Genomic DNA, 26031 nt, shown 5'->3' on the forward strand with positions numbered 1-26031 from the left:
CAACGTTACGAGAAAACAGCAAAATATGAGAATAAAGAAAAATCAAGATGAAAAATACAAGAACAAAATTGAAATAGTTGGGAAGGGGGCGGGAGCAACAACAGAAATATAAAAACAGCTGTAATTTGGTTTTTGAGTTGCGACTTTGTGCTCGTTCTCTGTGTGAACATTGTGTAATATCTTTGATAAAAAAAATACAGTTGGGATTTTATGAGAATCAAGTCAAAATATTAAATGAACAAAAGCTGCAATTTTACGAGAGTACATTAATATGAAGGAAATAATTCCAATTGAAATATGAAATATATTCCATGTTCAGTGTATTCAATGTTACATACAGAGGATGGCGGTATGCTCTTTTCAAGTCACAGTTGCAACCCGCCATTTAACCAACGAAGAAGATCGCCGTCGCTCTTTATACAAATGTCGTTTCCGCTCGAGGGAGAAATACAACGCCGCAGAATATGCCAACCGAGCGTCTACTATACGACAAAGTCCTCCATTTACGGTACGTCATCTTAATAAAGTATATTTAGGTCAGTGTTGTTTAGTAACATCGTTTAACTCGTAGAGTAATGAGTCATGTACTTTATTTTGAAATGTAGCCAGAAAGCCAGTCGCGTCGTCATCATATCAACTTGACTCAGTCAGGCGGGGTCACGCTGCAAACCAGCCGGATGTTTTGCGTCGCCACGATAAAGTGACAGCAACATTTGTTGGTGTGACACGGAGGCGAATCGAAAAGCTTAACGGGTAAGTCTATGCACACACCTTTGTGTCTTTAGCCTAGCATGCTAAAGAGGTGCCAGGCTGCCTTGTGGAGAAGCTGCAGGGAGGTCGTGACGGGTTTTTTTTTTTTTTTTGCAGGCACCTGCGCACACTCCCAGCAGAAGCGCCACGGTGTCGCCCTTAACAGGGGGACGTTGCATTCTTTTCTTCGCCTCTTCTCCTGTGGGTGGGAATGTTATTTTAACGGCGAGGTAGCTGCACTTTTGTTTGTTTTTGAGGGCGGCTTGCTTCTTGTTGTCTCGTCAGTCATGTTGCTGTCCAATGTTTTGCAGCATCTGCAGGGCTGCTGGTGCTCCAGAGGACCCTTTGAGCAAGTTGGGATTGCTGCGGGACGCTGTGGTGTGTATTTCCTTCCTTACTTTTCTTTGCAGTTGTTACAAAGTATATCTCTGTGGAAAAACAGCTGCTGGGAATGCACCTAACTTCAACACAACCCCCCCACGGTGACACAAATGAAAACAAATAGTCACACCCTTTATTCAATTATGGCAACAGTTGTAGCCGCAGGTCTATTTGAGTGTGATGCTGCATGTTTGACACAGCTATTTTTGTAAAGTTCCACAGTGACGGAACTGTCCACGTACATATCCTCTGACTCTGCTTCCTCTATGGAATGTATGTCAGTGGGACTGAGAAGGTTCCTCAAAGTATTCCTTCCGCTGTCCGACTACATCCTCAGGCGAGGTCAGCAGGTCCCCCCCTCCCCCCGTCCCCACTGTAAACAGACACACACCTGCCGTTGGCAGCAGATGGTGTCCAGTGGGTCAGCTGATGCCAGGAGTGTGTTTCTGATCCCGATCAGCTGTCAAGTCCCGCTGATCCCAGCAGGCAGGCGCACTCTCACCTCAGCAGCTGCTGCTTCCCCTGCGTGCTTGACCTCTCTAATTCAATATTTAGCAACTTCCTGTCTTCCTGCCATGTGGTTCCAGAATATTGATGACTCAGGTATTAAGCTAATTCTTGTATTGTCTCATAATTATGTTGGCTGTCTTATCGATATCCGATATGCAGTAGCAATATTGCCCAGCACTTCAATACCGATGCTGATATTGGCGCAGCTCTTCCCTCAAGCAAATGAAAACATAATTTCTGCAACGTTAGGTTAATTGTCCATAGGTATGAATGTGAGTGTGAAAGGTTGGTTGTTGATATGTGGCCTGTGATTGGCTGGCGACCAGTCCGAGTACTATTACGAGTACTATTGCACATCCCATGTTGTCATTTCACAGCCAGTGTCTTGTTGACATCATTGAAATCCGCTTAGACAAAAAAAAGCCAGAGATTTGTGCTTCCGAGTCATCTGCTTGAAGTGTGCCGCCAACAATGAGGAGGTGGCTCCTCACATAAAACTTGGATGTCCGTCACCCCCGACCCCTCTACGCACACTTAGCCTTTCCTTTCTCCCTTTGAGCCAGGCCACACGCTCCTCTTTTCCTTTGGAGTATTCTTTTTTTCTATTCCTTTCTTTCTGCTTCAGCCCCCACCCACCCCCACCAGACAAAGAACGGAGCGCGACTGTGGCGCTCTGTGGCCAGGTGTTCACCACCCCTGCCTGGGGCCGTAAAAGCAGCAACCCTCACCCTACAGCTGCCCCTCGCCGGCCTTCCATTGTGTGCCTCTATTGTGCAGCCACCGTCCCTCGTTGATTCATCGGCCACACAGGGGACGTCCTTTCAGCCCTGTGTGTGTGTGTGTGTATTGAGTACGCGTGCCTTGGGGAAACCGTGTGTCGCGGGTCTTCCCCTCCTCCTCCTGCTGCTGCTGTCTCCGCGCCTCATTGTGACACACTTCCCCATGATTGGTGGAGACGCAAGCGCTCTCAACAAGGGAATGGCTGACATTGTTGCTCCATCTGTTCGGCTTCTCATTGTCCAAGTCGCTCCTGTACGGGGGAACACGGAGCTGCAACAGTCCCATTCGGAGCCTGGAGGTGCTGGCTGATCCTCGTTTTTCTGAGCCGAGATATGTGGAAGCTAGGCTGAAGCTTTTTGCTGATGGTTTTTGTTGATGCACTGAAGATCCGGTAAGCGACTATGAAGTACTAAAGAGGTCTTTAGAAATACACAAGCTTCCTTCCTGTGCAAGGCTCCATGTTGGCAGAGTGATAGTGGAGTGAAATGATGTTCTTAATGCTGCTCTGAGGTGTGACGCTGTGGTCCAAGAGTGTAGTCTATGCACCTGCCCAAATTGTACCCGAGTTGTGGCCTGTTTCTGATGAAGTTGTTGTATTTGGTTGCTGAGTCTGCTCTCATTCTACCGGCTGGGGAGAGTTGGTGTCAGTTGGGGGAAACCCCCCAGGAGCGTCATCGTTATCTCCCCCCCCCCCCCCCCCCCCAGTCTGTCCCCATGCCACCCCACCAGCTCCCCCACCACGCCATCTCCCGTCACTCTCAACCGCCGCCCACAAAGCTCCCCAGACAGCAAGCGGCGTGTTACATATTCATGACTTGTTTCCATTTGAAAGATGCACCGTTGGCCACCCTGAACATGGCGGGCCAGTGGATGGCGTCATTAGTTGTGTTTCAAATGTGGGGTTGTGGCAGGAGGAGTTGACACTTGAGTGACAAAGCGGTTCAGATGGCGGGAATAGATCAGCATTTGCTATGCAGATGAAATGATTGCATGATGTGCATGTTTGAACCAAGTACTGGATATACAACTCAGGAAAAAGCCAAGAGACCCCTGCAAAATGATTGTAGTATCTTTTTCAGAAGCAAAGAACAACCTAAAACATCACTCACAAATTCCAAATACTAATATTGTTAAGTTATTTATTTGCAGAAAATGAAAAATGGTCCAAACACAAAATTATTAACTTTTTTCTTTGCATTGTCATGTTTGAACAACCCAATACTATTCTTTAACTTAATCCTTAGCAGCCCCTTTAACTGACTACCCTTCAGAGTATTAGGGGACCAAAAAGTAAAAAGGAATATATCGTTTTTCAACTATAAAAGGGAAAAAAAATGCGCTTTTTGTGAAAAAATTAATTTCAAGCATCACATGTAAAAAAAAACCAACTATACCAACATCAACAACACAAAAAGGGGTTGTTTTTACATTAAAATAATAATGTACTTATGAATACAACACTGTTAACTATGAACTATTTTCACATTTGTACTGAACACACTGGGTGTGCATGTGTGTAACTTTATTTTCACACAAAGTCTGCTGTGATTAGTAGTTGTTTATGGTCAACTACAACTTTTTATTAGTAAAAAAAAAGCATATTGAAGCAAATACATATCTTTTGCCAAAATGAAGCATTGTCAAGCATAAAAAGGACAACGATCCAAAACACACCAGCAATTCCACCTTAGAAATGCTGAAGAAAAACAAAATAAAGACTTTGGAGTGGCCTCGTCAAAGTCCTGACCTGAATCCTATTGAGATGCTGTGGCATGACCTTAAAAAAGATGCTGTGGCTGAATGTCAACAATTCTGCAAAGAGGAGTTGGTCCAAAGTTAGTTAGATGTGATTTGTCACACTCCTGTGTATTCCTGGATCTCTTAATGTTGTGTTTGTGTACCTAATGGACTGTTGCTGTCTTGTGTGGTGCGATGGTGTTTCAGCAAGACACATGGAGGCCCCTCCTCTAACCCCTGACTGAATTCTCTTCCCTGTCTGGGTGCTTTGAGGTGTGTGTGTATGTGTGTGTAGGGAGGGGAGGGGATTCTTTCAACAGCTGTATCTTAGTAACAGTAGCTTGGCCACGTTGCTAGGTAGCCCCTTTTTTTTCAAAAAATGCACCGTCTTCCCCTCCGCTAATCTCGATCCCTCCCTCAGCCCCCACCACTGGCTTGTTTCTCCCTGTTGCCTCCACATGACCTTTTGACGGACACACTTTCCTTTTTAAAGGTCTTCTTCTCGCCTGGTGCACATTAGGGGTGGCAATCTCAGCACTGAGGACGATTCCATACACATCTCGATGCACTGCCAGCGATACCATACTTTAATGATACATGGAATTTTCTGGCGATACGATACGATTCACCCTATTCACGATGTGATATGATGCGACAATCATTTAGTTCAAATCAATGCGATCCAATTTCTTGCGATATGATGCAATCCATCATGATGCAAAGAAAAAAAAATGGAATTCAGTATGGTACCACAAAAAGGATTTGGCTTTATTCCTTTTTGGCACTTGGCAGTAAAAAAAAAAAAGTGTTGTTTATTTATTTATTTTTTTTACGATGCACCACTTCTTGCAAATTCTTTTTGCCATCTTAAAAAAGCAACGACTCAAAAACAACATTCCTGCACACTTTAACATCGGCTATGCAATTACAATAGCAGTCGTTTTGTGAGTTTTTTTTACACTTGCTTCTAATGCACTTTTCTGGTCAAAAACAGGGGAAACCTCACACACACTCAGCAGGGGCCCCAGAAGCACACAAAAATGGCATAAAATGATGCCAATATTTGAGGGCGGTGATTTTTTACAAAAATCATAAGGGTCGTTCTTTTGTGTGTTTTTCAACTTGCTTCTAACGTACTTTTCTGGTTATAAAAAAAGGGGAAAACATCATAAGGGGTTAGTATGTTGTTTTTTGTGGGCTCAAAAACGGCAGAAAATGGCGTTTTTTGAGGGCGGTGATTTTTGACAAAAATCATAAGGGGTTAGTTAGTACATTGTTTTTCTTATTTTTATTTTTTTTACTTGCTTCTAATGCACTTTTCTAGCCCCCCAAAAACTGAAGAAACCTCACACACACTCAACAGGGGCCCCAGAAGCACCTAAAAACGGCAGAAAATGCCAATGTTGGAGAGCGGTGATTTTTGACAAAAATCATAAGGGGTTAGTATGTCGTTTTTTTGTGTTTTTTCAACTTGCTGCTAATGCACTTTTCTGGGTAAAAACTGAAGAAACCTCACACACGCTCAACGGGGACCTACGAAGCACCCAAAAATGGCAGAAAATGGTGGTTTTTGACGGCAGTGATTTTTGACAAAAATCATAAGGTGTTAGTTAGTGTGTTGTTTTTTTTTTTTAACTTGCTTCTAATGCACTTTTCTTGCCAATAAAAGGGGAAACCTCACACACACCCAACAGGGGCCTTAGACACATCCAAAAAAGGCCGGAAATGGCAGTTTTTGAGGGTGGTGATTTTTGACAAAAATTGTAAGGGATGTCGTATGTCGTTTTTGTCAACTTGCTTCTAATGCACTTTTCTGGGGGGAAAAACAGAGGAAACCTCACACACACTCAACAGAGGCCCCAGAAGCAATCAAAAACGTCCAAAAATGCAATTTATACATTGTGGGTGCATTAAATATAGAAACTTCTTTGTTCCTTGTTTTATTAGTAGTGGTAGTATGTGTCTCGCGGCTTCCGTCCGTATTCAATACAAGACGCGAATGATGGTGCATTCAATGCGCCTGGGGAACAGCATATGGGGTAAGATTTAATATTAATAAAACGGCACTTGCAGTGTATTTTACCGATACCCACAAACGCATCGTGATGAATCTAGATTTCACCCGTCAATTGCATCCATACCCAGTCAATGAGCCGATGCACTCGCATCACGCACATGCGCATCGATGCATCGATTAATATCGATTATTTTCCACACCCTTAGTGCACGTATTGGTATGTCAAGCTCTGTAATGCTTCTGTAATTTGCACAAATCTAAAGCTCCAATCCTATCCGTGTGCCCCACCCCCGACCCCCACCCCCCTGTAGAAGCATATGGACCATGGCTTCTGTGTGCTCCAGTGTTAACGGCTTGGAGTCTCCTTTTTTTATGAAGAGTTCACCGTGCGTGGATTAATACGTTATGGCATGGCTTCCCCCCTCCCTGTCCCCCCTCGCACCCCCAAAAAAGAAGCGGGAGTCCATTAATTAGGTCGAGAGGCCTGATCGGCTCTGGTCTGTTTGAGCTTCATCAGACGTCCGATGGCCAGCGCCAATAGAAACTATAAACTATGTCAGACAGCACGATGGGACCAGTTAGGTTCTGGTTTTGTGTCATTAGCTGTTGCATCTGTTGTGAACGCAAGTCCATAACAACATATATATATATATATATATATATATATATACTTACACTCTAAGTATATACACTATACTTACACTCTAACTGTAGTAATGATGAGGTGAACGTTTCCAGCAAGTCAATTTCAACATCTTCTACTTCTCGTTCAGGCACAGATGAGTCCATCTTTGTGAGACGGCTGCGATCAGCCCCACGTGACGGATGTCCGAGACAGCTCCATGGGCCAGAAGAACCATGAGGAGACAGGAGAAGGATGCATCCTCCACCTGGGGCTTGAGTATCTCCATGTAGTTGGTGCTGAGCGGCAGGCTGGCAGCCCCGACGGGCCTCCTGCCATGGAGGAGCAGGGGGAGAGCGACCGCAGCGCCGCCCCAACCCCCCAGGAAGGTTCTGATGCAGAGGGAGAACCACAGGCGTCTTCCTGCCTCACTCTTACTGCTGACCTCAGCCCGAACGGGGCAGAGAGCCCCGCAGCACACAGCAAGAGCAGCCACCAGCCGCTGTGCCGCACTCAGTGTGTGGACTTGGGGACCGAAGGGCCTCCCGAGCCCCCGCCTCAGCTTCAGTCATCAGAGCTCGAACAAGACCACAAGTTCTCTCAAGAGTCCAACCCCTCTGCGTCCGATCCGTCCCCCACGGCTGTGGACAAGGAGTATCGGGCCAAACTGGATTTTGCGCTAAAGCTAGGCTACTCCGAGGAGACGGTGCGGCTGGTGTTGTCCAAGCTGGGGCCACAGACTCTCATCAACGACATCCTGGGAGAGCTGGTCAAGCGCGGCTCTTCGGATGGCGAGCAGTCAGTGGCGTCATCGGCCTGCACCTCAACATCTTCATCATCCTGTTCCTCTTACAGTTCCACCGACCTGCAGACAGGTCAGAGATTGGACTCGCCGTGTCCGCCAGAGTCGCTGTGCGATCAGGACAACCTGCGGCCCATCGTGGTGGACGGCAGTAACGTAGCCATGAGGTGAGCGTGGCTAACAGTCTTTGTGCTCAAACCGTCATAATCTTATTATGATGCTTCCGTCCTGTAGCCACGGCAACAAGGAGGTGTTCTCCTGCCAGGGCATCCAACTGGCGGTTGACTGGTTTTTAGAACGTGGCCACCATGATGTCACAGTTTTTGTTCCAGCGTGGAGGAAGGAGCAATCCCGGCCGGATGCACCGATAACAGGTCAGGTCTGATTTGGCGCCCGCTTTAGTCGCCCCCATTAGCAAAGCGCTAATGCTAACATCAGTCAGAGGCGCTGTACTCATGTCAGCGCCGTCGTCTTCCACCCCAGATCAAGAGATCTTGCGGCGCCTGGAGAAGGACAAGATCCTCGTGTTCACGCCTTCACGCCGTGTCCAAGGCCGCCGTGTGGTTTGTTACGACGACCGCTTCATCGTCAAGCTTGCTTACGAATCGGACGGCATCATCGTATCCAACGACAACTACAGAGACCTCGCCAACGAGAAACCCGAGTGGAAGAAGTTCATCGATGAGCGATTGCTCATGTACTCCTTCGTCAATGACAAGTAGGTCAGCGGGGACGAGGGCTGTACTCGTACTTGAAGTACTTGGTTAATAAAACTGCTAATTACCCTGAAATATTCATTCCTTAGCCGTAATATATGCAATATTTAACTACTCCTGTCAGATTCATGCCGCCAGACGACCCTCTCGGCCGACACGGTCCCAGCCTGGACAATTTCTTGAGGAAAAGAGCGGTGGTGCCAGAACAGAAGAAGCAGCCTTGCCCGTATGGTGAGCCCACACGTCCACCATGTTGTCTCATTCGAGGCGTGGCGCTTGACGCCACTGTGTTTGCGTTTCCAGGTAAAAAGTGCACATACGGCCACAAGTGTAAGTACTACCACCCAGAGAGAGGCGCTCAGCCCCAGCGGGCTGTGGCCGACGAGCTGCGAGCCAGCGCCAAGACCTGCGTCTCCGCCAAGACCCAAGGGGACTCCGGGCTAGTGAAGAGCCACAGCGTGCCGGTTGGTAGCATCGAGGCGAAGAAAGGCGTAGTGAAGCGACAGTCGGATCCTGGTGTGCGAGCGCTGTCGTACAGTGACGCAGAGGAGAAGCTGTCCGCCAAGGGGAGGACGGAAAGCCAGAAGACCAACATGTGTGCCAATCACAGCGGTGCAACGACCGCATCCCCAGCCCCAGCCCCAGGGGGCCAAGACCAACAATCTCGAGCGAGCACGCCTCACTGTGTCCCTCCAGCCCCCGGCCACGACCTTTACCCCCACTGTGAGTCCCCGGACCTGAACTACTACTCAGTCGCACACGCCTACAGCGGCCTCCGCATCTCATCCAGGAGGAGCCCAGACGCTCGCTTTTCCAACGAAGGCGACCTGCGGCTGGGGTCCATGGGTTCGGCCGGCTCGGAATGCGGCAGTGAAAGCAGCACAAGTTGCGGCAGCAGTTGCGACTCGTACGGCGAGCGGCCGTGTCACGCTTGCCCCCAGGACGCCTTAGCGGACGACGGCGGCCATTACGCCAGCCCACACGGCCGGCCATATTTCCGCCAGGCCGCGTCAAGCCACGAACTTTGCAGCTTTCATTCGAGCGATTACACAAATGTTCCGCACAGTCATGTGACTAACACAGGCGCACACAGCTACCACGCCGGCGCCACGCGGACTCCAAGCTGGTCTCACGATCAGGCTTCCGACGCCGTCCCCAAGCGACCTCTGTATCCGTTACCTCTTCATTTCCAGCACCAGCCGCTTGCTGCTCGATCCAGCTGCCCAGGTGACTACCACACGGTGACCCCGGCCAACCCCCCCGGCTCTCCTATTGGCCGCTGCCTGGCCCCCACCAGGGCAGAGAGTGCATCAGACTCTCGTCTTTATGAGCATCTTTACGCACCCCCCCACCACCATCACCACCACCACCACCGGCTGAAAGCTCTGCCCGCCTGGGATGCGTATTACAGCGAGCCGCCGCCGCCGCCGCCGCCGCCGCCACCTCGGTACGGACCAGGCGCCTATCAGAGCTTGTCGGACACCTGCCAGGCGTCATGGCACCCACCTCAGTGGCCACAAAATGCCTACACACCACCACACTCGTCTCACCCCATGCACTATTTAAGCCACCCGCCTCACCCTCCCCACCTGGCACAGTCATCGCTGCCGGAGTCGCCCACCCACAGCCGCTACGGGGAAGCCAGGGAGAAAGCGTACACCAACCTTTGCAACATCTTCCCCTCGGAGCTTGTGAGCCGAGTGATGGCGAGAAGCCCCCACGTCACAGACCCTCAGCAGCTTGCCGCCGCCATCCTGGCAGAGAAAGCTCAGACGGGCTACTAAGACCATTGCATCGGCACAGAATCGGCCCTGTTTCAACTGCGCCGTCATTGGTCACCAAAATCCATCTTGTGTGTTTGTTGTTTGGGATTTTTGCCCACTGATGAGAATGTGTGGTCTTGTTGGAGATGACAAGTGTTGTGGCCCAAATGGTCGCCGTGGCGATGGGCCTACCCTGTGGTGTGTACCTTAGTTTTAGTAAGGGACATCCCTCTTTCGCTCTATGTATACAGTACATGGTGTATACCTATACATGTACACGCTGATTTTGATCTGTTGGGTTGACTGGAATGTGCTACAGACAGAATATCTCCTCTAAGTGTATGTAGTGTAAATATATTTAATTGCTGTTGTCTGTAGCGGATTCCAGAAGAATCCACGATGAGCCCTATTTGATACAAATTGTATCAGGAAATGAGTCGCTGATGTCATACAGTATGTTGACTTGTCACTCCATGTGTATCGCACACTCTTAATGTAGTAAAGTTCCAACTCATGAGCTATGGCGGACAGAAGCAGTTATGTAGGGAAGAGAACTGCTTTGGGCGTTTGGGTTCAAGGCTTCTTTTCCGCAGTCCATGTTGAGCCGTGATCAGCAGTTGGTCGGGTCTTTCTCGCAAAGAGAGCACCGATTCCGAGGCTGCTTTTCAAAGCGGAAAAGAAGCCAATCCAAAATCAATAATGTAACAAAGAAGCGCCTTCGCTCTGGCCTGCTGGCACCGTGTGTCAGCGTGGCCCCCGAGCGTGGGCCCAAAGTAATGCCACTACATGGCATCGTGCTTACGACACATCCAATACTCTGAACTATGTTCAGCTAACTGTTGTGCATGTTTCCGCGCCTTTTTATTTGTGCACTTGTGTATTGCAGCATTGAAGGTTCACTCCAATAACTAACAATAACTTTATTATTGCAACTGTAACTGTGATTGTTCATTAAAGAGAACTGCTAAGAGGTCTAATGTGTGGAATTGAGTATTAGTATTTGTATGGCCCACATTGGAAAAGTTTTCCGGTTTAAAAACTACTATAATGTCTTTAATATTTAGGGGTCGTGAAAACAAAAGCTACGGCATAAACGGAAATGTTTTTTTTTTTTATTGGTGATCCAGCAAACCATATTTTCATAAAGAATCCTCTAACATAAACATATTGACTCAAATAAACAACAGCACTGTGACAGCTGGTGCCAGATCATCATCATCATCATCACACAGGTTGGCGTCATGGGGCGGGGCGAGACTTAAGAAAATTGAAAAGCCAACTTTTTTTAAACAACGAAAACGGTCACGGGCTGGTTTTAGTCTTTGGGAACGCAACTGAAAAGCACATGAGCATGTGTACCTGCCGTTGGCAAACATGTTACACAGAGAGGCCAGGCAAAGAGCTTTAAAAAGCCCAGGACCTGCACCAGCTGTCAAGTAGAGTTAAATACCAGCATGGAAGCGTTGTTGGGACTGTTAAGAGAAAAAGTTAGAGTGGGTTCGTTGGAAACGTGCAAAGACGACGATCCACTTGAATTGATGACGTGAAATGGGAGTTGCTTGCCAATGCAGTCGTCAAGCCCACCTCAGACCACGTTGCGTATTCCGTACGTCTCTAAAATGCAGCTGAACACTAAGGCCACCTCGTTTTTGAAAAGGGGGGAGCGGGGCACGGCAAAGAGGTAGACTGATGTTCAGGAGCTCCGCGGCCGGTTGCAACGTGATGCATCTACACCAAGGCTCCGTGAGACATCACACTTCCCAGCCGAGGGCTCAGTGCCTAACGTACTTTCCCTTTGTCACCTTTGCTACATTCATCCATTCACACCTGACAGGTGACGGGTTGGGTCGGGTCGGGTCGGGTATCCCCCCCCCCCCTCCCCAATACAATGTGAAATGAAGTAAAACAAACACAAAAATCCAGTTTGAACGGATATACTGCAGAACCCTTTTGAAGTTAAACATCAGTTTTTTGTATCATCTACATGCCCCCCCTTCCAATCCTGCTCTCTGTGGGGGTCTAGTCCTTGGTGGAGCCTCAGACTTTGAGAGGTGGCTAAAAACAAACGCTAAAATGATTGAAACAAAAACGGAAGAAGGTAAAAGCAAAAAGAGGGCAGACATACTGAGATGAAAAGAATCCATGTTGTTGTCAGTAGTGTGATGCTGTCACGCGTACTGGATTGGATCTCTGGCACACACACATATCCCCAATTCTTAAGCAGGGCATGAGGAGCACCACTTTGGCAGGCTGACAAGATAGATGGTAGGGTTGGAGGGGGGACGGGTGGATCGGAGTGAACGAGAAGGGGGGGCGGGGGCGAGCAGAGGTCTTTTTCACATGGATTCGAACTCATCGATGCGCTGCTTCGTGTTGCCCTGCCGGATTTGACGCAGCGTTTTGTACTTGTCTCGACCCGCTCTCACATTCTCGGCGTGCAGGACGTCGTTCTGGGTCTTCTTGGTTTCGTCCCTGGCGTAGGCCAACTCGGAACTTAAAGTCTGACGGACACAAGAAAGAAAAGGTCATTTTGGATGAAAGCATAATTGCAAAATGAAAGTAAGCCATGCTTGCATTTATGTGACTTTGGTGAGAGACATATGAAGAATTGCTGACGTGCTATTCCTCCATTTGTGTATATTTTTATTTGGATTCTTCCATTTGCATGCAAAGCGTAGCCTATCCTATTATTCCTCATGCTAGGTCATACATAGGTATGCTAATGTTATCATGCTAACACCCAGCATAATAGTGGTAAGTGTTTATATCGGTATCTATCCATGAAAATGACGAAAAATGATATGCTAATATCTGCATGCTAGAAATGCTAACATGGCAATGATAGTGCTAAATGTTTATATAAGTGTCTATCCATGAAAATGTCTAAAAATATTTGCATGCTAGCAATGTTAACATGGTAATGATAACATGCTAACCCCCAGCATGATCTTGGGAAGTGTTTATACAAGTATCCATCTATGAAATTGATAAAATTATATTATGCTAATATTTGCATGCGAGCAATGTTAACCTGGTAATGATAACATGCTAACACTAAGCATGATCGTGGAAAGTGTTGTCCATCCATGAAAATTGATACAATTATATTATGCTAATATTGACATGCTAGCAATGTCAACATGGTAATGATAACATGCTAACACCCAGCATCATCGTGGAAAGTGTTATGTAAGTGTCCATCCATGAAAATTGATACAATTATATTATGCTAATATTGGCATGCTATCAATGTCAACATTGTAATGATAACATGCTAACACCCAGCATGATACTGGAACGTTTTATGTAAGTGTCCATCCATGAAAATGGCTAAAAATGATATTATGCTAATATTTGAATGGAAGCAATGCTAACAAGGTAATGGTAGTATGGTAACACCTAGCATGATAGTGCTAATTGTTTGTATAAGTGTTTATCCATGAAAATGGCCCAATGCTAACATGGTAATGACCGTAGTAAGTGTTCATCAATGAAAATGACTAAAATGATAACATGCTAATATTTGCATGGTAGCAATGCTAATATAATGATAGTAACACCTAGCATGATAATGGTAAGTGTTTATATAAGTGCCTATTCGTGAAAATGGTGCAATGCTAACGCATTAATGATAGCATTTAACATCTAGCATGATAGTGGTGCCTATCCGTGACAATGGCTCAAAGTATTATGCATGCTGGCAATGCTAACATGGTAATGATAGCATGCTAACACCCAGCACGATAGTGGTAAGTGTTTATATAAGTGTCATATTTTGAATGCAAACAGATGAACGGCGCTGTGCTTGGCGGAGGTAGTAACAGTCGTCGAGTTAGTCGACGTGTTGTGGACTCAACCATACCTGGAGTTGTTTCTTGACCCGTTCGTTCTTCTGGGCTTCGGTGATGCGAGCCTCCTCGCTGCGCAGGTCCAGGTGGCTGACACCCTCGTTGGAAAGCTCGGCGCTCGCCTCGGCGTGGTTCTCGTCCTGCTCGTCATGGTCGCTTTCACCGTGGCCACCCAGAGGGGCTGGCACTGTGGTTATGGCGGTCTTCAGCTCCTCTTTGGTCCTCTCCAGGTCCTCCTGGGCGGACAGAGCCTTGGAAGGAGAATCAGAGCAAGTCAGGCCACACAGTCAGCGTTGGTGGAAGTGTGGACCGTGGGAGGGTTGCTGCACCTTATGCTGCCATTCTGTGGCCTCGTCTTCTTTTTTCTTCTTGGCATCTTCCAGAAGAGCAATCTTGGCTGTGAATTCAGCAAGTTCAGCAGCCTGAAATGTTAAAAAGGGAAAAAAAAGGTGTGGCCGTGCCCATTTACACACAATGCAAAAGGGGTCTTGGAGAGACACCCACCAATTGTTCTTGGTTCTTCTGCTGGTCTGCGGCCTGTTTGGCCAGCTCGCCTTTGGCCTCCTCAGCTGCTTGTCTGTCCTTCTCCAACCTCTCGGCCTCCATCTGAGCTTTCTTCCTCTCTTGCTCCAACTCCAAGGCCAGGCGAGTCTGCTCCTCCAGCTCTGCATTTGCAAATCATTGCATTGTTTATTTCTTAACACGGCATCCCAATGTGTTGCAATGGGCCAGTGGATGCCAATCATGTGATCACATCGTCACCAAAGAAACCATACCTTTTTGGGCTTTCATGGTCTGCTCTTCAATTTGTTTCAGCCTCTGCCCGAGTTCTTCTTTCTCGCGTTCAATCTTCTCTTTCTCCTTCTCTGCAGCCTCTCGCCTCTTTTTCTCGTTCTCCAGTTGGGCCCTGACACATGACAGAATATGACAGATTGATTGCTTAGGTGAGAACTGGTTCTTTACTGGTTTGACTGCAGGACCCACCATCATCCCTAAATGACAAGCAATGACGGAAATTTGTCAACTAAAACGTCTTAAATATCTATTTATGTTCAACCATATATCTGAGGACACTTCCTTCTACTGGAGAAGAACATATATTGGCACTCGGATGCCATGCCAACCCTTCCAATCATCATGCTGAACCACATCAGGAAACAATGTGTGCTAGCTTGCGCTACCGTGCTTAGCAAAGAGTCTGAGTGATGTCAGCAGTGTGGCAGTGTTTTTTTTTTTAAGTCCAAGAAAACCATTGCAGCAGAGTTTAAGTTTCCCGTGGTGGCACAGAACTTGGGAAGTTTAATACGACCAGTCTCATCGTGCATTTGAAGAGGGAGTTTTTCAACGCAACGGCTGTTTGGAACATTGGTGAGACACTTTCACATTGGCTGAAAGAGAAAGGAGCCGGGCCATGTCTGTTGAAACATTTCACTCTGCTTATGCCTACTAGTCCACACTACCAAACAGTGAAAAAATGGTATCAGGACACCCCTGCTTCTACATGTCCACATTCAAACAGGAAGTGATTGTGTACCTTTCCATCTGCTTCTGGTGCTTCTCCTCCCGGGCCTGGGCCTTCATCTGCTGCACCTCGATGGTGTCGGGCTTTCTCCTCCTCATGTAGAGCTCATGGTTCCCCATACACAAGGCCAAGATGCGCTTGTTGATGCGCAGTCGCGGAGCGTAAAACACAAAGTCCTGCATAGTGGGGAGATGCTGACTGCTTACCGTCTGTGAATGTGCTAATTGCTCTCTTTGCTCATTGGATGTCTTACTAAGATACTCACTGGTGCTTTCTTGTCAATGGGTTTGATGACAAACTTCTTGTCATTGAAGGAGATGTTTCGAATTTCACTCCAGGGGAAGCCAATCTTTGGAGTCAACCTGCAAGTAAAGGATGCACAACATATGTAGGATGTTGTCGTCATATAACTTGACTTACTAAACATCACAGTGTTTCCCATACATTCATTTATCAATAGATTTGGCCCATTAGGTGTTGGTGTGCACCGAAACTTTCTTGCACGGCTGTGCAGCGTTTGACAAGCGAGAGTCATAATAGCAATAGTTCATTTGGTAACACTTTGTCTTCCCAGTGAAATATGTTTAAAAATGTTTAATGGGCCACCGTATAAATACAATAATTCATTCATTCATTCATTTTCTACTGCTCATCCTCACGAGGGTCGTGGGCGTGCTGGAGGCGGAGTACACCCTGGACTGGCCAGCCGATCACAGGGCACACATATAGACAAACAACCATTCACACTCACATTCATACCTATGGACAATTTGGAGTCGCCAATTAACCAAGCATGTTTTTTGGAACGTGGGAGGAAACCAGAGTACCCGGAGAAAACCCACACATGAGGAGAACATGGAAACTCAGTGGGTGGAATTGAACTCGGGTCTCCTAGATGTGTGGCCTGCGTGCTAACCACTCATCACCGTACAGCCCCATAGAAATAAAATTCAACAAAAATCACTAGTAAATATATGGTGAAAGGGCATAAACTTTAATCCTTAAAAAAAATGACACGGCCAATGATGCCCATTAGACATAATCCAGACCTAACCCTCCAGGTCACCACCCACAAATAGACTGCAGCTCTGTGGGAAACACTGTAGTCATTTAATAATAATACAACTAAAGCATTCAAATGGATTCTAATGCATCACTCACTTGTCTTCGTGCTCGTAGATGTTAAGACCGAGCGCATCCACGCCCAGCCACAGCTGGGTGCTTTTCTTGTTTTTGATTTCAAAGTAGTTGACCCCGTACATCTCCAAGTCCTGGGCAATTTTTAAGTACTCCATCATGGAGTCCTCCCTGGAGAGGAGAAATAGTCTGAAAATCACACATTCCAGTGGAAGTGGGCCAACACTCTAAAAACATGTTTTGGCTCACAACAACAATAAAGTGCACACACACGTACACCTACTTTGTTGTACATGACACAACAAGTCCAAGCCACGCATGCTCTTTTATCTCGCTGACGCACCTGAGAATTCCTCTGTGTTCCTCATGCCATGTCTGGATCCTGTCCTCCCACTGCTCCTTGGTTAGTTTGTGCTGCTCCAGCACTCTGCGTGCACACAAAAAAACATCAGCTGATGGAACGCAAACCATACTGAAGGACATAGTCAAAACATATGGGGGACCTCTGAGGCAGCAGTCGGTCGTGAGTGAGGTATCCGGGCTTGTGAACATCCTTCATGTAGTCTCCATATTTGGCCTGCACTGCGTATGAGGCAAGTAACACGGCTGTTTCCGGGGGGCAGTAGTTCTCATCGTTCAGGATGGCCTCTTTCACCTGAAATGAGAAAAGGAGAAATGACAGTGAATGGAAAACGGAACATTGAACTTTGTCTTGGACATAAAACAGCCTATTTCTCACAATTACGGTTTCACTTCTGTAGCGCTTTGACGCTGTTACCACATTTGCCTGCAGATAAGGCAGCATCAGTGGTTAGTATCCGGCCCAAGGACAGAGGATCGAACCAGCGGCCTTCATGTTGGGAGACTACGACTCTACCAACGGAGCCATGCTGTCCCCTGGTAATCAATCCACAAATCAAGATGCTCATAAGACCGCATGATGACTGCAGAAGTGAGTCTCTATTGTGTCACAATAAAAGTCCACTCCAAAATGTGCAGCTTTATCATAGCCCCATGTTTCCAGTAACTGTACACAATTCCTGGAAGCTGAAAACATTACAGTTCTTGCATAGCTAGCATGTGTTCCAATTCCTGCCAATATCCAACAAGTTCACACAACCATTGAAGGGGAGTGGACCGACATTCCACATGCCACAATCAACAACCTGATCAACTCTTTGCAAAGAACGTGTGTTGCAATTGGTGAAGTAGAAACTGACTGCATGTTTTATAGTGTCCTTTTATTGTGGCCAGCCTCAGGCGCACCTGTTCAATGAACATGCTGTGAGGTGGATTGGTTGTCTGCGTCAAGTGCTCAAATTTAGTCAGACCTGGGAACATTTGTTGAGTGTCAATTTGAACAATTCCACACTAAATAATCAACCAGAATGGTAAATGGTCTTTCACTTGCATAGCAGTTTTCCACCTCCAGGGTACTCAAAGCACTTTAATGTTAGCACATTTACCTATTGGAGCAACTGTGGGTTCAGGATCTTGCCCAAGGATAATTCGACATGATCACGGGAGGACGGAGGATCGAAACCGCAACCTTCAGGTTGGGAGACGACCAATCCACCACCTGAGCCATGCCGCTCGATCAGAACTGATAGAACTGATTTTATGCTGAAAGCATAATTACGATTTCAAAGTGACACTAGCATCTTGTTTTTGTTTTTGAGGCCCGGAATGAAGTCCGCTGTTCCATTGATCCAAGACTCTGACATTAGCAGGTGGCTACTCACCTGAAGGAAGAAGAGTCTTTGGGTTATCTCCTGGATGAGCTCCTCTGAAACATCCTCGGGAAAGAACTTGGCTCTGAACTTAAACTGCAGTGGGTTCTCTTTCTTTACGTCTTGCTGTGTCACCTAGACAACAGAAACAACACCCAGATATGACTGTGTGGAGATGACAGGCCTGGTAAAAATTTGGTGGAGCATCACAACAACATTGAGAGACGTTGACCTTTTTATTGAGTTTGAGCCAAGTTATGTAGCCCTTGCTGTCCACATATTGAAGGCCAAAGAACCAGACTTCCCTCAAGCCCACTGTCTTCACAACCTGATGAAAATAGTGAAAGAATTATCACAACTGCTCACACGCCGAGGCTCACATGAATCTGGACTGTAGACTGCTTAAACAGGATGCACTCTAGAACAAAGAATTCATTTTCTGACCTGATCAAAAAGCTGTTTTCCAGTGGTGTTGGGCTGAATGGCAAACTCCAGCTCTGCATCCATGGTGGTCACACGAACATTGATCTAAAACACACATTCCCCCACAACGTTTATACTTTTTCTCTCATATTAGCTCAAATGGTAACCGAGTGTTTGCACATATTGTTGGATTCCATCAGTCACAAAACATCGACGAGATTGCAGTACAGGACATGCACACACTAGAAACACAATATGTTCTTTCCTCAGGTCAGGGACAATATTCCTAAAAATGTTCCACAGAGAAGAATGGAATGTCTGTTGAATGCACGGAATGTGTCTACGTCCTTCAACAGAGTTACGTAAACTAAGCAGAGCAGAGCCCACCTTTCATAGGTCAGGCAAGGGAATAAAGTCATTGGCTATTCTTGGCTTATGAGCAGTGTTGGCAGCGCAAACAAGAGCAGCTGATAGCATAGGGAGAAAAGTGCTGACCTCTGACAATTGGGACTTCCGCCATTACACGCACGCACACACACACAAAAAAAGCAACTAATGAACCCAATGAGGACAAGCGGTATAGAATATGGATGGATAAAAAATATATAAGCTGTAATTTCACAAGAATAATGTAATATCCTGAGGAGAAAAATGACATTTAGTAGCAGTCAAAATATCTTGTTCAGGACATTAAGAGAAACAAAACAAGTTACAATTATTGTGGATTTCCAAGTCATAATAAGAAAGTTAAAATGGTTGGAAAATGACACAAAAAAACATAAATCAGAAAAAACTGCTAATTTTATGAGATTAAAGTCAAAATATTAAAACACAAAAATCATATTCTAACAAGAAGGATTACATTAACACACAATCACACAATTAGGCAGTGCAGACATGCCAGTATAGACAAGTACATTTGCCAAAGAATAAACAGAAGGAAAATAGACATTTCATTGCTGACCATTTTTGCAGTGGCAAACATTCATTTAAATATGAATGAATACACTGTGAAATGCTACTTATTTCATTACTTTGTCTCAAAAATAAAAACTACCACTTCTGAAATGACTTTAGAATCTTATCTGTCAATAACTCATAAACAAGTCATTCCATCACATATCTCCAGGCAGAGAAATGTAAATCTACTGGAACAGTTTCTCAAATTCCTTTTGAAATGTAGCCCTCCCCACACCAGCATAACAACATGTTCATGGGCCGCTGACTTAAGCTACAGTGTTAGTTTCATGAGGAACTGCCTCATTGACTTTTCATTATAGAGAACATAATGCCAAGCCAAGGTTTCCAGGTGACAGGGCCTTGAATTTCCCTTTTTCTCTGTTTGTTTGAGGCCCGTCAGCCACCAGCATTGCACCGTGAAAGAGCCAACAGCCAAAACACAGTCACCCAGAGTACAGTGAGGAGGACTCCTGTGTGGACCAGACGGTCAGTTAATCCTCTCCTGCCCTGCGGAGAAGGATGGGGTGGTGGGGGCGGGGAGGGTGTACAACAACATGCCAAGAGACTGACGCAGCTAATCAAATAGTGACAACTGAGCCTGTGCTGACATCACACCGTCTGGTGTCACCACAAACTGACTGGAAAAGTTGCAACTGATGAATGAGTTCCCCCATTTATGTCTGTGCAGATGGGACGTCACAGATAAAAACTGACCGCCACAGATTTTTGCTTCTTTTCCAAGCTTTTTTCAAGCTTTGGCACCATTTGCACGGCCTCACTGGTAGGCCTGCACGTTAAATAAAACCTAAGTCGCTATGTTTTCCCACCTCTGTGTCGCTGGATGACAAGAGGTTTCACTCTTTACATCTGTCCAAACCTAGACGCATTGGTTTTATCACAAAATGAACGGGGTGAGCTGCTTGTTGTTATTCAGTCTTTGTTCCATCCAGTGGGGAAAGATGGGGTGCTAGCAAGGATGTGCTCGCTTGCTGGATGTGTCACTCTGATGGAACGTTACCCCCCATTAAACTTAACTTAAATGGCATATTCCACACACACAACGTTGCCCCCCAAAAAATCCAGGAAGTGTATATGCAAGTGTTGGAAATGCAGTGTTGTTACAACTCAGTCCAGTAGATGGGATCGTAACACTACTGCCAACAGCTAACACTGAGTAACGGGTGCTAACTCTTTGTTGTCTCTTATAAGTGTCCACAAGGTCCACAATATCATCAGATAAAAGCAATGTGATAGAAACAATATAATTTGGCATAGGAAAGAGATTTAAATTTGACAAGCTGTGACAACGCGGCTAAAGTACGTCCTTCACAGCGCTGAGCCGCTTCGTCACCTAAACTACATTTCTTTCAAATCTCATCATATTATGGCTGGAGGATTACAGCAGAGAGCAACGAGCTATGAAAAAGACATTAGCAAGCAGATGAATAAGGGTCTAGGGAAAGGTTAATATAACAACTACACACAGCAAGTACAAGAATGATGTGAGTGGCAAGCACCGAAAACCAGAACTGACTCATTCCAATACCGCCTGTGTCAGCCGGCAAAGGAGGAACACTTTGTAACCAGTTTTCTGTTGGTTATATTCAAATGTATACACCAAATAATATATTGTCATGTGCGCCATCACAGCAAGAGGCTGCAATGTGCATCACAATAGATTGTACCAGCCAGCATTTAGGCCAACTATGCAAATGACATGATGACATCATGATGCTAAACTTTGGCTGAATGTCATAGTTGTGTGAATGCTCAACTCTTTTCATTCATCCATCATTGAGTGCTATTGAGACCCCCGCCCCCCCCTTTCCATTTCAGTAGTAAAGATGGATTGTTACCCAGACAGACCCCTAGTTAAATGTGCAGCTGTTTTGTTTCTGTAAGCAGTTTAGGGGAGCTTTGCTAAGGGAGGCCTGAGACACACACACCCAATTCAATCAGTAGAGCTGCTAATCTAACCTGCTGGGCTTAAAGCAGCTGTCTGTCCCCCTGATTAACCCCCCCGCTGAGCAAGGCCAGCCAGAATGGAAGGGTTTGTAAGAGCCAAAAGAGGAATCGCAGCTACGTAGAAAAACAGAAGGGGGGGAGGGGGTGCTGTGAATGACAGGCGGTATCTGAACAGCTTCCGTTGATTTTACAGGGATAACAAGGAGGAAATAAAAACTTGACAGACATTGCTTTGTGCTGTACATGAGGTGAGGGGTCGAACACATAATGTATTATTGAAACGCCTTCTTTCTCATCACACGGTGGTTAAAATTCCCCCGAAAAAAAAATTCTGACAACAAGAGCACACTATTTAATTTTAAACCTCTCCCTTTCCTGACCCAACCAAACCCACTCATGACACTGTTGCAGAACTGACGACACGACAGGATGTTGACATATGCTAAACCCCAAACTACATTGCAAGCCCTCTTCAGCAAACAGGAAGTCAGGTCTCTCTTCCTGTGGGGTGCGCTCACCGATTGTCACACTACCAGAAAACGGTTTCAGATGAGTTACTTGGAAGCCATATGCTTTTTGGGGGTTTTAAATTTAAGTTACATGGCCTACTCCAATTGTTTCCGTAATAAAATGGGGGTGGATTAACACGGCAGACACGGTCAGTAGTACTGTTACAAGGGCACAGCTAAATGTGAACATTTATTTGACAATTATGTAAAAATGAATATGAACACCTGCTATCCTTGAATGAAGCCATGTGACCATTCAGACAAGTCATGAAAAGACCATAACTAACACATTTGGTTTTAATGCCATACACATCCAGGGACTCTGGTATTCCCTTCACCCTTTAACAGACAATGGCAGCAGTGTTGCAGTTGCATTTCACTTCACACACTAGCCATTTACTTGGAAGAGGCCTTAGGGGAGCGAGAACAGCTTTACAGATCTAGCGGACACTTCCCACCATGCTCAAATGTACATTGCTCACTAACTAATAAGAACTACCACACAGGCCTGTTGTCCTTCTTACATGTAGCCCACAGGCTTTGTACTGTATGCAGCTACTTGTGTAGTATGGTCAAACAGACGCATACCGCCTGACCAGTGGGAAACTGGCAAAAGCTTGAAAAAGCTGCAGCTGCCTTGGTCACACATGGACATCTACTTGAGATACCATTCGTGCACATGTTTATACTAAATAACATTTTGTGAATAAAGTAACTGCACAACGTCTCTGCTTATTCTGTAGTCACCCAAGCTGCCCGTTCTGACATCATTATTAACTTTTTAAAGGGTCAGGATGGCTAAAACACGAGGGGCAGTGTTTTCCAGAGAGTCCACTCACTGAGCAACCATAATTGTGGACCATTTATCAATGGCGACTGAAGAAAAGTGGGGGTAACAGTGAATTTTATTGTAAATGTTCAAACGAAATCAGTTTGCAAATCTGAACGAGTCGTATACCTATGGAAATGATGCACTGAGAGACAACCAATCACACACCTTACGGTCTGAATCATTCAGTCATTCATTTTCTACCGCTTATCCTCACGAGGGTCACAGGCGTGCTGGAGCCTATCCCAGCTGTCTTCAATACTTTAAAAACAAAAAAGATAAACATTTTATCCCAAGAAAGAATTCATCCACTTATATGCCACTAAAATGGAGCCTATCCCAGCTGGCTATGGTCAAGAGGCCAAGTACACCCTGGACTACAACCATTCACATTCATTCCTATGGATAATCTCCAATTAACCTAACATCCATAGATGAAGCCGGAGTACCAGAAGGACGCATGGGGAGAACACGCAAACTCCACACTGAGATACCCAAACAAAAATCCGAACCCAGACTGTTTGGCCAACATGCTAACCATTACGCCAACTCAAATTAAATCCACAACAAATTATCTTAATTATCACAGCAGCGACACAGGCAAATTGGACAACAAGCTATTACAGTACTCTAAGTGCTCTTACAGCCGTTTTTTTTCCCTGTTACTTAACCTGGCTCCACGGTGAACGAGTGGTTAGCGTGCAGGCCACACAGCTAGGAGACCTGGGTTTGATTCCCCGCTCTGGCATCTTTGTGTGGAGTTTGCATGTTCTTCTTGTGAGTGTGTGTGGGTTTTCTCAGGGTATTCCGGTTTCCTCCCACATTCCAAAAAATATGCATGCCAGGTTATTTGGCGACTCCAATTACATTTATATTTAGTTGTGTAATGTTTGGATATTGCTGCGTTGATTCACTGTAAGTAGCTGGAAAGTAACAACAACAAGGGAGCTGCAATTCCCATCCACAGTCCATACATTTCACAACGGGATTATTGCTTGGAGCATTATTGTGACATGCTGTGCTGTCACCGTCAACCTTTTGTTGCATGTGGTTGAGTCTGCATTAATTTAACACAGAAATTAAGCACCACATGATTTGTTAGTTCGGTTACTACACCGCATCTATGTGCTGCAAAACAGGTGTACAATTGCCATGCTCCTTTTCATCAACCTCTTACCGGTTTGGGCATCTTTGCGTCCTCTCCTCCTAAAACCAAGCAGCTGAGAAATGTCTGTCAAGGGTCAGCTACAGCACCTCGATCACAGGACCTAAAAAAGGGATGAAACACAGGACATTTAATCAGGTACCGACAACAACAAAATAACCACACTAAAACCGCTTTATGTACATGACAGCACTGGATTTGTTTAGTGGCTGAGCTACAATTAGCTTTATACCTAATTTTAAACTTTTGCACTTCTCCCCACAAGATTAAAGATGGGGTCAAGAACAAAAAGCATCCAATTCAACTGCTGTCATTCTGTTTTTGAATGAATATTGCTATGATTGGCTGTGAAATATTATCCAGTGCTGTGGTGCACCACTCAGAGGTTTATAATTAACTCAGAAACACGGTGGAATTTGTCAAAATTCGCATCTACTACGTTCATGTGTTCAACAGAGGATTCGTCATAGTGCATTCACTACCTTTAAAAGACACCGCGAGGATGGGAAAATGTTTTAGTAGCTGAGGGCTGGTGGCTTTTAGCTCCTGGGACATGCCCACTTGTAGCTCGTAAGCATTCAGTACGTGTGTGCCTCCCATGGTTGTGTTCCACAGTAGAGTAGCCATGATTTACCCAAACAGTAGACGACACCTCAAAACGCCTGAGGCAGTTATGTTGCTTAAACAGGATGACATGGCGAAAACATGATGCAAACTCACTGAATAAGTTTTTTTTGTACAGCGTATATCTTTGTGACAACCTAAAAGGTTAGTTGACGTCAGGGTTATTCCTTCAAAATGTACAGTTCATCACTGAAGGCATGAAAGGCTACCATTTTACTGGCTAGTTGGTGTCGTCTAAATAACGGGACAAGCCTAATGGTAGCCGCGCATGCACGTGAAGTTTAAAAAAAAACATGTCAGCCACCCGAGCGTCATTTTGAAACCGAATAAGGGACGAATATATCGACAAATAGAGCAGATTCGGTATTTAAATAAAACAGCGTTAGCTTCCAGTTTACAGCTCACGCAAAAAATACACGTCTAACGGCTTGTAAGACATCGAACACGAGGACATTCGCTATTGCATCAAACTTGAGTTGCTCATCGTTTAGGGAGAGGCAACTCACCAGGGGAAAAAGTATCTCTCTCGGCTGATAATAAAGCCTGGCGTCTTTTGGCGTGCCGAATTACACTTGGTGGGGATAAAACAACCCGTGGCGAATCCGTCTCTGTAGCTCTTCGTGCGTTAACAGAAGCAAATTCCCACAGACATACAAAAAGCGTTGATGTCTAACAACCATAAGGCGATTTGAGAGTGTTGCTCACCGGAATAAACTATTACGACTTCCGGTAGCAGCATTGAGAAAATAAAAGCCCAAAGCAAACCCTTCTGAGTATGGTTCCAAAACAAAATGTGGGATGAGAGATGCAATTTGACACAAAGTTATAAAACTGTAATAAAATACACAGTTACATACTGAGAGATAGATCGCCTACACATGGACTTATTTAGTAAGAGATTAATTCCCCACAACATACAGGTATGTGCGGAAGTATTTGTGGAACTACAAATGAGCTTTCATGTAGGGATTTTTCCCAAGAGCATGTAGCCTGCTTGCCATCCAGTAAATGCGGTGACGCACAAATTGTCGTATTAAAACGCAGCACCTTTAAATCTTTAATGTCTCCTAACTGGTTCTGACACCACAGTGAAATAAAAGCTTTCCAGTGCCATTGTGTCAAATAAATGTACAACGCCAATAAATGTACCCACAGCTGACAAACACTTGTTGAGTCTTGTTCCTTCCTGTAGCTATATTTTCCCCCACTAGATGTCAGTATTTTTTTCTCCAGTAAATTCT

The 26031-nt window shown here is 45.6% G+C and overlaps 2 protein-coding genes across 2 annotated transcripts; one reads left to right on the forward strand and one right to left on the reverse strand.

The window, feature by feature from the left end:
- Positions 1-508: 508 nt before the first annotated feature.
- LOC131104221 (putative ribonuclease ZC3H12C) lies at positions 509-11069 on the forward strand. Its single transcript, XM_058051182.2, has 8 exons — positions 509-753; positions 868-980; positions 1062-1128; positions 6949-7766; positions 7834-7973; positions 8083-8317; positions 8440-8546; positions 8619-11069. Exons 4-8 carry the CDS (start codon positions 7018-7020, stop codon positions 10097-10099), a joined length of 2712 nt encoding a protein of 903 aa, XP_057907165.2. The 5' UTR covers positions 509-753; positions 868-980; positions 1062-1128; positions 6949-7017; the 3' UTR covers positions 10100-11069.
- On the reverse strand, positions 10618-25513 carry LOC131104222 (radixin-like). The gene is made up of 15 exons (XM_058051185.2): positions 25297-25513; positions 24179-24269; positions 18760-18843; positions 18548-18643; positions 18328-18450; positions 17089-17240; positions 16929-17012; positions 16610-16756; positions 15714-15810; positions 15461-15624; positions 14703-14833; positions 14431-14591; positions 14256-14348; positions 13941-14177; positions 10618-12579 (listed from the first exon to the last, which is right to left on the reverse strand). Exons 2-15 carry the CDS (start codon positions 24188-24190, stop codon positions 12415-12417), a joined length of 1746 nt encoding a protein of 581 aa, XP_057907168.1. The 5' UTR covers positions 24191-24269; positions 25297-25513; the 3' UTR covers positions 10618-12414.
- Between the last annotated feature and the right edge of the window lie 518 nt (positions 25514-26031).

The sequence above is a fragment of the Doryrhamphus excisus genome, linkage group LG15, assembly GCF_037039965.1.
Source record: "Doryrhamphus excisus strain RoL-2023G ecotype Guam linkage group LG15, RoL_Dexc_Guam_v1.1, whole genome shotgun sequence".
Classification (NCBI taxonomy): Eukaryota; Metazoa; Chordata; class Actinopteri; order Syngnathiformes; family Syngnathidae; genus Doryrhamphus; species Doryrhamphus excisus.

What these genes read in the sequence shown, in the direction of transcription:
- LOC131104221 (XM_058051182.2), top strand. Translation starts at nt 7,018, where the DNA reads ATGGGCCAGAAGAACCATGAGGAGACAGGAGAAGGATGCATCCTCCAC. An exon ending in GGCAGTAACGTAGCCATGAG is followed by an intron (nt 7,767 to 7,833) that starts GTGAGCGTGGCT and finishes TCCGTCCTGTAG; the next exon opens with CCACGGCAACAAGGAGGTGT. An exon ending in TACTCCTTCGTCAATGACAA is followed by an intron (nt 8,318 to 8,439) that starts GTAGGTCAGCGG and finishes TACTCCTGTCAG; the next exon opens with ATTCATGCCGCCAGACGACC.
- LOC131104222 (XM_058051185.2), bottom strand. An exon ending in CACCAGAAGCAGATGGAAAG is followed by an intron (nt 14,834 to 15,460) that starts GTACACAATCAC and finishes GTCATGTGTCAG; the next exon opens with GGCCCAACTGGAGAACGAGA. An exon ending in AGAAGAACCAAGAACAATTG is followed by an intron (nt 14,349 to 14,430) that starts GTGGGTGTCTCT and finishes TTAACATTTCAG; the next exon opens with GCTGCTGAACTTGCTGAATT.